The sequence below is a fragment of the Carettochelys insculpta genome, chromosome 28 (assembly GCF_033958435.1).
Source record: "Carettochelys insculpta isolate YL-2023 chromosome 28, ASM3395843v1, whole genome shotgun sequence".
Lineage (NCBI taxonomy): Eukaryota > Metazoa > Chordata > Testudines > Carettochelyidae > Carettochelys > Carettochelys insculpta.
In genome coordinates this window covers 14,322,722-14,338,007 of record NC_134164.1, presented here as the reverse complement: position 1 = coordinate 14,338,007, position 15,286 = coordinate 14,322,722, and the positions used below count along the sequence as shown (strand labels likewise).

The following is a 15,286-nucleotide window of genomic DNA, read 5'->3' as shown; positions in this document are numbered from 1 at the left end:
CCTCAGGGCTTGTATCACCATCCACTGACTAACCTAGTTTAAAGCCCTAATAACCATTTTGTCTTCATTAAAGGCTGTATGTTGCTTGTTTCTATTTTCAGCAACAAACTGAGCCTGACTGCATCTGATTGAAACACTTGAACAAGTAGTTGTAGGAAACATATCTTCACATTCCCATTGTATCATCCCAGAGAATTCCCTTATTTTGCCTGTGGTTGGCAGCTGTTTAAACTCTGGTCATTAATACTTAATATTTCAAAGTTCTTCTCCAGGATTATGATAGTTATCAGTATTGTATTTAAAGAAGGAAATTCACTACACTTATCCCTCATTTAATGGGTACTTTACTTATGAGTACTCACTAAAACGAGGAACATATATACCTACCTTTATTCACTATATGAGTGAATTTCCCCTGCTTATATGAGCAGGGTCCCTGGCTGAGGGGTGGGGAGACCTACAGCCCTGTGGCTGGCTCAGCTCCAGCCATGGGGTCCCTGGCTGGGGGTGGGGAGACCCACAGCTGGAGCCCTTCTCCCTCCCTTCCCTCAGACATGCAGCTGTCTGACAGCCCTTGGACTGGGGGAAGAGAAGGAGTAGGGTCTTAGCCTGGTTCCTTCCCCTGCAATGGTGGGAATGTGAAACTGACCAGCCATGAGATGATTAGTTTCCCAGCTGCGCAAGCCATGGGGAGACTGGAACCAGCCTGCCCCTGGTTTCGAGCTCCTGCCACTCTGGGAGCCAGGAAACTGACCGTCCCTGGTGATACCTGGCTCCACTCCCGTTGCAGGAAAATTCGAGTTACCCAGGGGTTGTTCCTGCAATCCCTGCCTAACTCAAGGGTTTACTGTATTAGACCCCCTGGCCTGCCCTGCAGACCTCACTCTCGGCCAGGTCTTAATGGTCCCTAACTGCCCCCAGCCTTAAACCTGCCCAACAGCCCCAAACCTCCTCCAGCAGCTACAAACCACTCCAGCCCCAAACTGCCCCCAGCTTTACATTTCCCCAGCAGCCTCAAACTGTCCTCAGCTTTAGACCCTCAGTGCATCCCTCAACAGCCCCAGCCTTAGATACTCCTCCTCCTCCCACAGCCTCTTCACAGGGGCTGCTAGGCTGGGTGGCTCCCTCAGCCCTCCTGCGCCCAGCAATTAAGTCAATTGTTAAGGTTTCAGCATCTAGGCATAAGGTAATTACTATCTCTAGTGATAGAGATAGCTGCTATCTCTAACAGTTACCACTATTGATAGCTATCTGCCTGAGGCAGCAGTATTAAGAAACTGCAAATGGCTTCTTTAACAGCCACATGCAGTTGGAAACTGCCCAGCTGGTGACCTTTAACAAATCTAATGGGACCCAAAGGTTGGAAATCCCTGCTCTACGTACATACACTACATTCTATTTCTGGTGCCAGACTATTCAAATACATCAGAAAAGTACCTAAACTCAACTGGTTTGTGTGAAGTTACAAGCCCTTGGGACGAACTGGAGACTTTTACATGTATTTTAATGGATCTTGAATGTCACTTATGAGTTTTCGCCTATGAGCAGAAATTTGGGAACCAGTTGTGCTTGTATAGTGAGCGATGAGTGTGCTTGGTCTTTATGTTGTCCAAGTGGATGAATGATTTCCTGACCAGGTGGCTCAGATCTTAGGTATATACCTTTCTACTATTCCAGTGCTTTTTGGAACCATATGCCACCTATGAAGTGTGGCAATGATACTGTTAATGCCTTTTCTGGCTCAAGAATCTCTGGGTTTCAGGTTGATTAACTCCATGTTGATCTCCTGATCTTTCTACTTTGTGTAAGAGCTCTGCTCTAACCAACATCAGTCATCCATCTGGGACAAGACAAGTTCAGAACGACTGCTTATGTGAGGTAATCAACACCCTCAAACGCAGAAATCAATGACCAGAACTTATTCTATTTCCTGGCACAGAATTCATGGTTTAAGAATGGAAAAATAATTTCGATCACTCTCGGACTCCTCCAGGAGGGGTGGAATGTGGCTTTATAAAAACTTCCACATGCTAATATACACAGTGTGTTCAGAAACAAAAGTTCGGGGTAAATCCTGGTGTCAAATGCTGCCCTGTGCAGCCACTACCTCACAAGCCATTGAACAAAACCTTGAGCCATAACATTGAATCCAGCAGTTCACATTGCTTTCAGGATAAGTGTTTTGCTGCTACCTGCTAGTTTTGTATTCCACGTGGTGGAAGGCTGTAGTCCACTCCTCAAAGCTGATTAAAACCTGTCCCTGATGGGGGATTTGTATCTACCATTTTCCTTTAACAAGAAAAGAATGGCTTTTTGTAAGTAACTTCCCGTTCTGAGTATTTTTGGTTGCAAAGTCAAGAATTTTAAATATATGAATTTATGCACAAAAGAGCCAACTTATGGTTGTGCATATATATTGGTGATGAGCTTTAACTACATGATCACATGCTACACTTGAACCTCTGTATTCCAGCAACCTGGGGAAATTGGGTATGCTGGATTAAGGAATTTTTCAGACCATGGAGTGCACTAGGGTGGGGTCTTGGAAGGAGAGAGGGCATGCGAGGGGGATATAAGTGTGTTGTTTGGATGTAAGTGGGGTGGGATGGGGCACTTACCTGGTGCCCCTCTCCCAGAGGCACATGTGGCTCTGCACACGCCCACTCCCCCTCCCTGATGCTGTGGGAGTGGCAGGGAAAATCCTCCAGAGAAGTATGTCACTGCACTGCTGTTTCCCCAGCTAGGAGATGGGGGCGTGGGGGGGCAGAGCTGCAGCACACAGAGCTGCTTCTTCTTCTGCCTGCAAACCATGGATGTTTCCAGAGCACAAAGGTTCAGGATTATTTCCATGAGCCCCCAGTCTCTCTCAGATTATAGGAGTGCCTTACACAAGAGGCAGAATTAAGTTTTATAGGTAACTGTGAAAGGCATTTCTTAACTTTTCAGTGATATTTTGCAACCAAAAAATCTGGTGAAGTACTTTTATGTGATAAATTGAATGAACAGTGGTTGTGACCTACTACTGTGGGTGGACCATATTCACTTTCTGTTAGTTAACATGCCTGTGACTTCTGTGGTTGTTGCATCAGAGCTGCTGCACTGAGTCCCCGAATCTGTTCTGTGGTAGTGCTTTATATTCTAGTGTTCATCCAGAATGTGAATGGTACTAAGTCAGAAATATCTCCATTCTCCTCAGTGTTCCATCAATGACGGTGCAGATTTCAAAGCGGTGGCAGATGCTATGAAAGTGATAGGCTTCAAACCAGAGGAGGTTCAAACTGTCTACAAAATTTTGGCTGCCATTCTTCACTTGGTGAGTTCTCGCATGGGGATGTCTGCAAGCTGTTCTTCCAGGATGGCAATGGCAGGCAGCCAGGCTGTGTTGTTTGTGTGACGGTGTGCATTGAGTTGTTCAGCTGGAAGTGCTGTTTAGTTGGAAAAGTTGACATTATTCCAGCCTGTCAGCACTGGGTCGGATTTCCATATGGGGCCATTTTGATCATCTATTCTGACCTTCTGTATTGCACAGGACATAGAATGCCCCACAATAATTCATTCTCATTATCTTCATGTCAGTTTTTCTGGTGATGTCATTAAATCTAGCTTTGTGGTGAGCTGTAGTGAGGATGGAAGGTTAAATATTAATAATCTGAACGAAAAAGTAGTAAAGTAGCACTTTAAAGACTAACAAAATAATTTATTAGGTGATGAGCTTTCATGGGACAGACCCACTTCTTCGAACCATAGCCATACCAGAACAGACTCAATATTTAAGACACAGAGAACCAAAAACAGTAATCAAAGTTGACAAATCAGAAAAAAATTATTAAGGTGAGCAAATCAGAGAGCCGGGGGGGGTGGGGGGGGCGAGTTGAGAATTAGATTAAGCCAAGTATGCCAAAGAGCCCCTATAATGTCCCAGAAAATTTGCACCCGGTTCAAACCATGTGTTAATGTGTCAAATTTGAATATGAAAGAGTTCAGCAGCTTCTCTTTCTAAAGCAGACTGAACATTCTTCTTCAATAAGCCGCAAACTCTTAAGTCATAAACAGAATGGCCCACTCCATTAAGATGTAGACTAACTGGTTTGTGGATCAGGAATGTTTTGATGTCTGTTTTGTGCCCATTAACTCTGTCTGAGAGAGTTTGAAGTCTGTCCAATATACAAAGCATGTGGGCATTGTTGGCACATGATGGCATATATGATGTTAGCTGAGGAGCAAAAGAATGTGACCGTGACAGAACACCACTAGCCATCACCTACAGTCCTCAGCTAAAACCTCTACAGCGCATCATCAGGGATTTACAACCCATCCTGGACAATGATCCCCCACTTTCACAGGTCTTGGGAGGCAGACCAGTCCTTGCCCACAGACAACCTGCCAACCTGAAGCAAATCCTAACCAGCAACCATACACCGCACCACAGTCACTCTAACTCAGGGACCCATCCATGCAACAAACCTCGTTGCCAGCTCTGCCCACATATCTACACCAGCAACACCGTTACAGGACCTAACCAGATCAGCCACACCATTGTGGGTTCATTCAGCTGCACATCTACCAATATAATTTATGCCATCATGTGCCAGCAGTGCCCCTCTGCTATATACATCAGACAAACTGGACAGTCTCTATGTAAAAAAATAAACACACACAAATCAGATTTCATAAATGGCAATATACAAAATCCCATAGGAGAGCACTTCAATCTCCCAGGCCACACAGTAGCAGACTTAAAAGTAGCTATCCTACAGCAAAGAAATTTCAGGACCAGACTCCAAAGAGAAATTTCTGAGCTACAATTCATCTGCAAATTCGATGCCCTCAGCTCTGGCTTAAACAAAGACTGCGAATGGCTGGCTAAATACAGAAGCAGCTTCTCCTCCCTTGGTGTTCACACCTCCAGATCAACTGCTGGTAGTAAGCCTCACCCTTGCTGACTGAGCTAACCTTGTTATCCCAGCCTTGCTCTGGCTTATTTATACCTGGCCCTGCAGATTTCCAGGACCAGCATCTGATGAAGTGAGTCTGTGCTCATGAAAGCTCATGCTCAAAACTTTTCTGTTAGTCTATAAGGTGCCACAGGACCCTTCGTTGCTGGTTAGGTCCAGTGATGGTATCTCCAGAATAGATATGTGGACAAAGCTGGCAGCGGGCTATGAACAACAGTCTGACTCTCTCGATCCCCCCCACCAACAACAAAAGAAGAAGAACTCTATGTGCACTCCCCGTGAGGGTCGTAGTGAAAGCCTGGATTTCTAAGTACAATGCTTCCACAGCCATGCTCAGGCTGACATTATACACAAACAATGCCAAATGAGACACAATCTCAACTATGCTGAATGCTATGCTGTCCATAGTCTCAAATAACCCAGGCATTGTAATCAAACCAGCTGACAAAGGGGGTGCTGTTGTCATCATGAATAAGTCAGACTACGAACAGGAGGCAGCCAGACAACTCTCCACCACATTTTACAGACCTTTTTCCGCTCATCCCACTTTGGAATTCCAAAGGAAATTGCAACTACTACTAAAGGAACTCCCTGCTGCTATCCAGGACCTTATTCACTCAGACACACCATCTCAGCTGCAGCCTGGATTATTCTATTTACTTTCCAAAATCCACAAACCTGGAAACCCCAGATGCTCTGTCATTTTGGGCACTGGCACCCTCACCACCGGACTATCCAGTTATGTGGACTCCCTCCTCAAACCCTATGCCGCCAACACTCTCAGCTATCTGCAAGATACCACCGACTTCCTGAGGAAATTACAAAACATCAGAAAAGTTCCTGAGAACGCCATCCTTGCCACTATGGATGTAGAGGTTCTGTACACTAATATTCCACACAAAGACGGCTTACAAGCAATCAGAAATACCATCCCTGATGTCACCACAGCCAAGCTGGTGTCTGACCTCTGCAACTTTCTTCTCACACACAATCATTTCCGACTTGGGGACAATTTATACCTCCAGAGTAGTGGAACTGCTATGGGCACCCTTGTGGCACCACAATATGCTAATATATTTATGACTGACCTGGAACAACGATTCCTCAGCTCTCATCCCCTATTATCCCTCCTCTACTTAAGATACATTGATGACATCTTTATGATTCGGACCCATGGTACAGAGACTCTAGAAGAATTCCACAGAGACTTTAACAATCTGCACCCCACCATCAACTTATGCCTTGATTACTCCACGCAAGAGATACATTTCCTGGACACTACAGTACAAATCAAGGATGGCCTGATCGGTACCACACTGTACTGGAAACCCACTGATCGCTATACTTACCTACATGCTTCTAGCTTCCATCCTGCACACGTAACTAGATCCATTGTTTACAGTCAAGCCCTTAAGTACAATCGCATTTGCTCTGATCCTACAGATGGAGACCGAAAACTACAAGATCTCTACCAAATATTCATAAACTTGAATTACCCACCAGATGAAATAAAAAAAATAAATAAATCAACAGGGCCAGACGAATACCCAGAGACCAGCTACTCCAAGATAGGCCCAAACAAGCCAAGAACAGAACACCACTGGTCATCACCTACAGCCCCCAACTCAAACCACTGCAATGAATTATTAAATACCTACAACCTCTCAGTAATCAGGATGCCACACTTCAGAAAGCCCTAGGTGACAGGCCTGTTCTCTCCTGCAGACAACTTCCCAACCTTATGAGGATTCTAACCAATGGCCACAGTCTGTACTGCAGGAATACCAGTCCTGGGACTTTTCCTTGCAACAAAGCCCGTTGCCAGCTTTTTCCACATATCTATTCTGGCAATACCATCACTGGACATAACCAGATTATTCACAGAATCACAGGCACATTCTCATGCTCCTCAGCTAACATCATATATGCCATCACGTGCCAGCAATGCCCACATGCTTTGTATATTGGACAGACTTCAAACTTTCTCAGACAAAGAGTTAATGGGCACAAAACAGACATCAAAACATTCCTAATCCACAAACCAGTTAGTCTACATTTTAATGGTAACAGAGAGGAAGCTGTGCTAGTCTATACACTATCAAAACAAAAGGCAGTCAAGTAGCACTTTAAAGACTAGCAAAATAGTTTATTAGGTGAGCTTTCGTGGGACAGACCCTCTTCTTCAGACCATAGCCAGACCAGAACAGACTCAATATTGGAGTGGGCCATTCTGTTAATGACTTAAGAGTTTGAGGCTTATTGAAGAAGAATTTTCAGTCTGCTTTAGAAAGAGAAGCTGCTGAACTCTCTTTCATATTCAAATTAGACACATTAACACATGGTTTGAACTAAGATGTAAATTTTCTGGGACATTATAGGGGCTCTTTGGCATACTTGTCTCAATCTAATCCTTGATACTGTCCCCCACCTCCCCCGATTTGCTCACCTTAATAATTTTTTTCTGATTTGTCAACTTTGATTACTGTTTTTGGTTCTCTGTTTTAAATATTGAGTCTGTTCTGGTCTGGCTATGGTCTGAAGAAGTGGGTCTGTCCCACAAACGCTCATCACCTAATAAATTATTTTGTTAGTCTTTAAAGTGCTACTTGACTGCTCTTTTGTTTTGATAGTATATAGACTAGCACAGCTCCCTCTCTCTTGTTAATAATCTGAGTTCTACTTAGTCTTTTAATTCCATCTGTCTGAACACCTGGCTGGTTACAGCCTTTGTCTGATGAAACTTTGTGTATTAGTTTGTCATGACTTTATTCCTTGAAGTCTTCTAAATACCAAAGATCAAATTATTCTTTCAGTCACAGCTGTGCTTTTTCCTGTTAAAGTTGGGAGTGGAGCTTACTCTACTGAGGACAATTCAGCCTGAATTAATCAACAGATGAAGTGTTTGCTTTAGCTTTGCAGAAAATAGTCTCAGCAGAGGCATGCTGAGCAACCATGTATTTCACTACTTGCTGCAGGGGAATTTGAAGATTTCAGTGGATGGTGACACTCCTGTGATTGAAAATGGCAAGCTTGTGTCGGTCATTGCAGACTTGCTGTCAACCAAGTCTGACATGGTGGAGAAGGCCCTACTTTTTCGAACGGTAGCAACAGGCCGGGATGTCATTGACAAGCAGCACACAGAGCAGGAAGCCACCTATGGCAGAGATGCTTTTGCAAAGGTAAATGTGAATTCTCATTGTACAAGTCTGCGATGGCTTGTCACACCACCATTTCCCAAATCCATGCTTCAGTTTTTGCTCTATAATTTCACAAATGATATGGGCCCATGGATGACTGGAGAATCCAAATCCTGTATAGGAAAAGGTGCAGGAAAGGTTGTAAATGCCTAACGAAGTTGTAAAAGAGGGTCACCAGGTTTTGGGGCTTTTAGTCTGGACATTTGATTTTCAATGTGTATTTGTAAAATGTTCATATAGTGAAAGCCCTACTGCTCTAAATTAATGGATGCCACAGAGTTTGAATTGTATCTGAGTTAGGGCAACCCACAAAGCATTTTTGGCTGAAGGGCTTACCAAGATGTTGGAAGTCCCTGCTCTGTTGGCTCATATCTTGATACAGTAAACCCCCCACTTTACGTGAGTTTGACATACATGTTAGTGGTATTAATGTGAATGTTGAAATTCCAAGCTCCAGCCACCCACTTGTCCCAGCTAAGAGAAGCAGGCGACTGAAGCCTGTGGAAGCATGGCTTCCCCCTGCCTCCCTCCAACTGGCGAAAGAAAGGAGGAAGCTGAGGGGCTGTTCCTTTCAGTACTCTGCTGCTGGCTCCAGAGCTTGGAGCTGGCAGCAGAGTGCTGAAAGGAGCAGCACCCCCTCCTTCCTCTTCAGTTTCCTCCAGCCTGCTGCCAGGAGGAGGGGACAGAGGTGGGGAAACCCCTCTACCCCAGGGAGCCGGGAGCCAGACACAGCAGCACCTGGTCTCTTTCCAGGCTCCTGCTCAGCCTCAGGGAGCCGGGAGACAGGCACATCAGCACTTGGAGAGTTTCCTGGTTCCCTGCTGCTTGGAGGAAGAGGGAGGGGTCCCCCTCCCAACTTACACAAAATTTGAGTTACATGGGGTTTGCGAAGAATGCAACCCTTGTGTAACTTGGGGTTTTACTGTTCAATGGAAATGCAATGAATGTGATTGAGAGAACAGATTCTTGACAGTTAAAGCTATCTACTTGTCAGGAAGAGAGTGGTGGAGTGGTGTGATACCCTTAAATGCAGATTGAAGATCCAGATAAATGCCACACCTTAGGTTGCTTGGCAACAATAACAGTCTCATTTGGAAGAATGATAGCAATGGACTGTTGGGAGGATGCTTAACTACTCCAATTTATTTTAATTGTGGTAAGGAAGAATGGAAGAAGTTAAGCAATAGTATTAGATAAGGATCAAAACTTGGACCTGTCAACTTGAATGTCGTTTTAAGGTGCTTATACTGACATAGCTGCTTAGCATAGGCATCACTAATTTGACTGATTAAATTCTGAAGGCAAAAACAAGCTTGCTTTTAAATACTTCTTGAAAAGTGAACAAAGGTAAAATTTCACAGTATTGTAGGGATCTGAGGCAAATAGATACAAAAAAAAAAAGTGCTTGGTCCTGCCAAGAGGGTAGGGGACTGGACTTAATGACCTCCAAAGGTCCCTTCCAGCTCTGAGATATGTATCTCCTTATACTGGGGGAAGGGATAGCTCAGTGGTTTGAGCATTGGCCTGCTAAATCCAGGGTTGTGAGTGCAATCATTGAGGAGGCCATTTAGGGATTGGGGCAAATAGATGTCAGGGATGGGGCTTGGTCCTGCCAAGAGGGCAGGGGACTGGACTAGATGACCTCCCAAGGTCCCTTCCAGTTCTAGGAGATGTGTGTCTCCTATTAAATTCTTTATATTCTGGTTATCATGGCTGTGAACACTTGTTCTGCATTCATCTGTTCTATATTTTCCATATTTATACAGTTCTCTAACTTCCTGATTTTCTGATATGGAGACAATTAAGATACAATGTGGACTACAACTTCAAGTGGGGAACATTGGTAGAAGAATAGGTAGAGCTGTTAAAGATTCTGTTCTCATATAAACAAATTTATAAAAAAGTTACAGCAGTTAATTGGAAAGAACAGAAGATTTATTAGATCAAAAGTCTGTTTAATTTTAATATTAGCAGGCATTTTAGCAATGAATTATGGCTTTAATCATAAAACCAGCTTGAACTTAATTACTGCAGACACATATAGAGGCTTGACAGAAATAATTAAATCAGTTATGAGAAATATCAGAAATTAATACCTATGTTTCCTATCCTTCTAGGCTATATATGAGCGCCTTTTCTTTTGGATTGTCTCACATATTAATGACATCATTGAGGTGAAGGACTATGATACCACAATCCATGGGAAAAACACGGTCATTGGAGTCCTGGATATCTATGGTTTTGAGATCTTCGACAACAATAGGCAAGCTGCATTGCTAAAGAAGGAAACCAGTACTTTATCTTTCCTCAAATGAAAAACTAATCCTACCTCAATTTTATTTTTGCAGTTTTGAACAGTTCTGCATCAATTACTGCAATGAAAAACTGCAGCAGCTTTTTATTCAGCTAGTTCTAAAGCAAGAACAGGAGGAATACCAGCGAGAGGGGATTCCATGGAAGCATGTGAGTGAACTGGCAGTAGAGCTCTGGTTGAACCCAGTGTGCGATTGTAGGGCCTTGTGCTGAAGTTGCTTCTCATGTAGACTCCAGTGACAGCTCTGGGTCCAAAGGCAGAAACAGTTCTGTTATCCATAAATCAGATTCTGGAAGAAACAAAGTGAAAAGACATAAGACGCCCTTTCTATACATTGTGCGGCCTCTCTGACTACCATTGTAAACTGGGTAGTTTGTGCTTTGTCCAGTTAAACAGGTGTTCAGGTAGAAATTGATTCCTTCTAACTGACAGGATTTTTATTAAATGATGCTGGTTCAGACTGTATAGGCATTTTATAATCCCAGTCTACAGAAAGTCGGTGGCAAAACTCATTGGTTTCATTGGTGAAAAATCTAGTCTTAAGATGTCATAGAACAGGCTTTCAGCCAGTTAGGAAAATGCACTGGGGAAATCTGCATTTCAGGGCCGGTGTGGTTATGCCTGTTACCTGTTTTCTTATAATGTTGTAGAGCATTTGGCCTTTGGGTTCCTTACCATGTGACTGAAGCCTTTGAATGTCCAGTAAAATTGCTCAATGTCGGGTATACTACTGCCTTGCTATCACAACTTCCTCTGCCGTAAGTGTGTTTGTGAAGGTCTCATTAAAGTGACTCTTGAAAGATTCTTTGGTTGATTATGGGATTGGTGCAGTGATCATCTGAAACATGTGAAAGGAGACCTGTCTCTTCTGTGCCTCTTAGTGCTGCAAATGTTTCTAATATATAGCTACCCCCTTCTTTAAAAATGAAACTCTTCACACCGGTAAAGGAAAGAAGAGGCTTAACTGTAGTTGTGCATATGGGGGTACAACGTAGAACATGTGAAAGCTGCCTGGCATCTGGTGAGGCTCTTTACAATATTCTTTTTTTTTGGTATTTGAATGTTGGCAACAGAAATAATGTGTACAGAACTCTTGTGCCCTAAGAGGAAGAGCAGATAGTGGGCCAGATTCTCATCTGTTATGTCTGTCTTCCAACTGAAATTGGTGGAGTTTCCATTAGGGCAACTTAACAAAGATAAAGGTTAATACCTTTTTTTTTTTTGCTGGCTTCTGTAAAATCTAATCCCGATACAACAACTCTGCTTTTAGCAAGGGATGAAGTTTGACTGTGAGTGCTAAATACTTCTACAAGCACATCTCTCTTAGAGATGATATCTGAATACGTAGTCTGCAGTCCAGAATATGTTCAGATTGTCTGGGAAGCAGTAATTCTCTTCATACTGTGTATATATATTTTATTTCCACTACCTCACTGGATCTCACATTATGTTCTTTGGAGCAGCAGTGGCTCCTGAAATAGCATGTTTTGGAAAACAAACAGTGAGATATTTTGAGGAATTAGAGAGCTAGGGGAGAAAAGTTCTCAGTGATCTATAGAATGAAACTGTGGAGTACTGCCCTACTTTATAATGAGCCTTGTGCATCTCAGTTTGGTTTCTTTATTTCACATTTAATATTGCACGACTTTTCTGTCTGGTGTGTGCATAGATATGGGTACTATTTGTTCATCTGCTGCTTGCTTACACAGTAGTGAGAGAAGACCTGTAAGTACCTGTTCTTTTGTGTCCTGCAGATTGATTACTTCAACAACCAGATCATTGTGGATCTGGTGGAACAGCAGCACAAAGGGATCATTTCTATTCTGGATGATGCCTGCATGAATGTGGGAAAAGTCACCGATGAGATGTTCCTCCAGGCACTGAATAATAAACTGGGGAAACATGCTCATTTCTCTAGCAGAAAGGTAACCTGTTCATCTGTATAGTCAGAAACCACCTCCTTTCACATGTAGCACATGCTGTATCATTCTAAGTGGACTAAGGAAAAGGACAGTCACAGCGACTCAGATAGAGGAAAGGTCTTTTCTAGAATAAAACTTGTGTCTGCTGCTGCACACGATACTTGTGCTTACACCACTAATCAAGTATCAGAGGGGTAGTTGTGTTAGTCTGTATCCACAAAAATAATGAGAAGTCCTCTTTGGCACCTGTAGGGGGAGGGATAGCTCAGTGGTTTGAGCATTGGCCTGCTAAACCCAGGGTTTTGAGTTCAGCCCTTTGGGGGCAGATCTGGGGCAAATAGATTTGAAAAGAAGAAGGATGGTTCTTGGTCCTGCCAAGAGTGCAAGGGACTGGACTCAATGACCTCCAGAGGTCCCTTTCAGTTCTATGAGATAGAGATGTGTATTTCCATATATTACACCTTATGGACTAACAGATTTTTTGGAGCATAAACTTCCATGGGCAAAGACCTACTTTGTCAGATGCTAATCAAGTTCTCCGTTGTAGAACTAGTTAATGTATGTTATAATGTCAAAACAAAAAAGCAGTCAAATAGCACTTTAAAGACTAACAAAATAATTTATTAGGTGATGAGCTTTCGTGGGACAGACCCACTTCTTCAGACCAGAGCTACACCAGAGCAGACTCAATATTTAAGGCACAGAGAACCAAAAAAAGTAATCAAGGTTGACAAATCAGAAAAAAATTATCGAGGTGAAGAATAATAATAAAATAAAATAATGCATAAAATAAATATTAAGTAAAATAAATTAATAAATTTTTTTAAATATTTTTTTTCTGATTTGTCAGCATTAGTTACTCTTTTGGTTCTCTGCCTTAAATATTGAGTCTGTTCTGGTCTGGCTCTGGTCTGAAGAAGTGGGTCTGTCCCACGAAAGCTCATCACCTAATAAATTATTTTGTTAGTCTTTAAAGTGCTACTTGACTGCTTTTTTGTTTTGATAGTATACAGACTAACATGGCTTTCTCTGTTACTATTCATATGTTACAATGGTTTGTATCCAGAAGAGGGAGCTAAAGTATGGCCAATACATTAGATTTTATTTCTAGGAAAAAATGGGAAGGCATGAACTTGTCTTGACATATGATATCATGTGTAACCAATAGATACACAGTTCCAGTTCATGTGACTCTTCCCTACTCAATCAACTTTAATATGCTGTGGCAGTGAAAATGGCTTATATTTGTGCTTTATTACAGCTTCACCCTCAGTGGCTACAACACATGCTCATCTTAAATTGTGCCCATAATTCTCCAGATCCTTTAATTTGCTTTGTTTTTGTACAACAGTCAGTTAAGACTTGTCACTTGCTAGCATTTTAAAAATACAGATGTTAGCCCGATAAATTTGACAAACATTCATAATGACTAATCAAAGATTGTCCTTTTAAAAACTGATGTCTTTTCACTGAGTAGTAGTATTTGACATCTGATCATTAGAATACTGTCTTCTCCACTGCACAGACAGGGTATTACTGTCACCTTAGCGCATTTATGTAAGAAATTTGTTAGTGACTGTCTCAAGAGACTCTGAATTCAAACAATAGAAGGACATGGAGCTGGCTTGTTTTAGGGAAGAATGAAATGAAAGTAAAATGAAGATTTTCATTCAGCTATGGCTTGCTCTTAAGCACACTTCACTTGGAGTGTAACCTGTCAGCTAAACTGCCATGAATGGAATTTTTTTGTAAATAGCAAACAGTATTCTCCTTGTCAGCAGTAAGATGCAAGATTGCTCTGCAGGTAAGGTAAGTTCACATGCTGTGAATGCTGCAAATGTTCTGAGTTAATAGCTGTGAATTTACTCTGTATTGAAGTCTTATGTCTGTCATGCATAATTGAGGCTAGAGAATTTAGATGCAAATTCTGTCCTTTGTTGTCAGAACTGCTTGTGAATTGTGTTAGTCTGAGGCATGGGGAACGAACTCTTGTATTTTCAGACCAGGTAAAGCAAGGGCACAATAGTCCGGATTCCCCATCATACCCTGCCAAAGGAAAATGGTTTATTCTCCCTGGCCTACTTGTTCCTGGGTCTCTTCTCTGCTAAGATCACCAGCAAGTGGCTAAGCATGGAGGTCAGCATTGCTAGTGTGGAGGAAGTGATTTTGATAGTGAGGACATACCAGTAGGAAAGGTACAACTGGCTGAACCACTGCTTTCAGGAGTTTCTGACTTGTATAGGAAACATTCAACAGTATTAAAACAAAAAGCAGTCAAGTAGCACTTTAAAGACTAGCAAAATAGTTTATTAGGTGAGCTTTCGTGGGACAGACCCACTTCTTCAGACCATAGCCAGACCAGAACAGACTCAATATTTAAGACACAGAGAACCAAAAACAGTAAGCAAGGAGGACAAATCAGAAAAAGATAATCAAGGTGAGCAAATCAGAGAGTGGAGGGGTGGGGGGGAAGATCAAGAATTAGATTGAGCCAAGTATGCAGACGAGCCCCTCTAGTGACTCAGAAAGTCCCCATCACAATTTAAACCATGTGTTAATGTGCCGAATTTGAATATAAATGTCAGCTGGTCCACTTCTCTTTCTAAAACGGAGCGATAATTTCTCTTCAGTAACACACATACCTTGAGGTCATTGACAGAATGCCCCATTCCATTAAAATGTTGACTAACTGGTTTGTGGATCTGGAGTGTTTTGATGTCTGTTTTGTGCCCGTTGACCCTTTGTCTAAGGGAGTTAGAAGTCTGTCCAATATACAAAGCATCTGGGCATTGTTGGCACATGATGGCATATATGATGTTAGTAGAGGAGCATGAGAAAGTGCCCGTGATTCTGTGAGTAACCTGGTTAGGTCCAGTGATGGTATTTCCAGAGAAGATA

The 15,286-nt window shown here is 42.5% G+C and overlaps 1 protein-coding gene across 1 annotated transcript in view; it reads left to right on the top strand.

Moving 5' to 3' along the window:
- Positions 1-15,286, top strand: part of MYO1D (myosin ID) — a 385,815-nt gene that overhangs the window by 117,820 nt on the left and 252,709 nt on the right. The window contains exons 7-11 of the mRNA XM_074978817.1: positions 3,197-3,313; positions 7,931-8,134; positions 10,270-10,415; positions 10,501-10,615; positions 12,221-12,391. Coding sequence (XP_074834918.1) covers positions 3,197-3,313; positions 7,931-8,134; positions 10,270-10,415; positions 10,501-10,615; positions 12,221-12,391 — 753 coding nt within the window. The remainder of the gene's footprint in view (positions 1-3,196; positions 3,314-7,930; positions 8,135-10,269; positions 10,416-10,500; positions 10,616-12,220; positions 12,392-15,286) is intronic.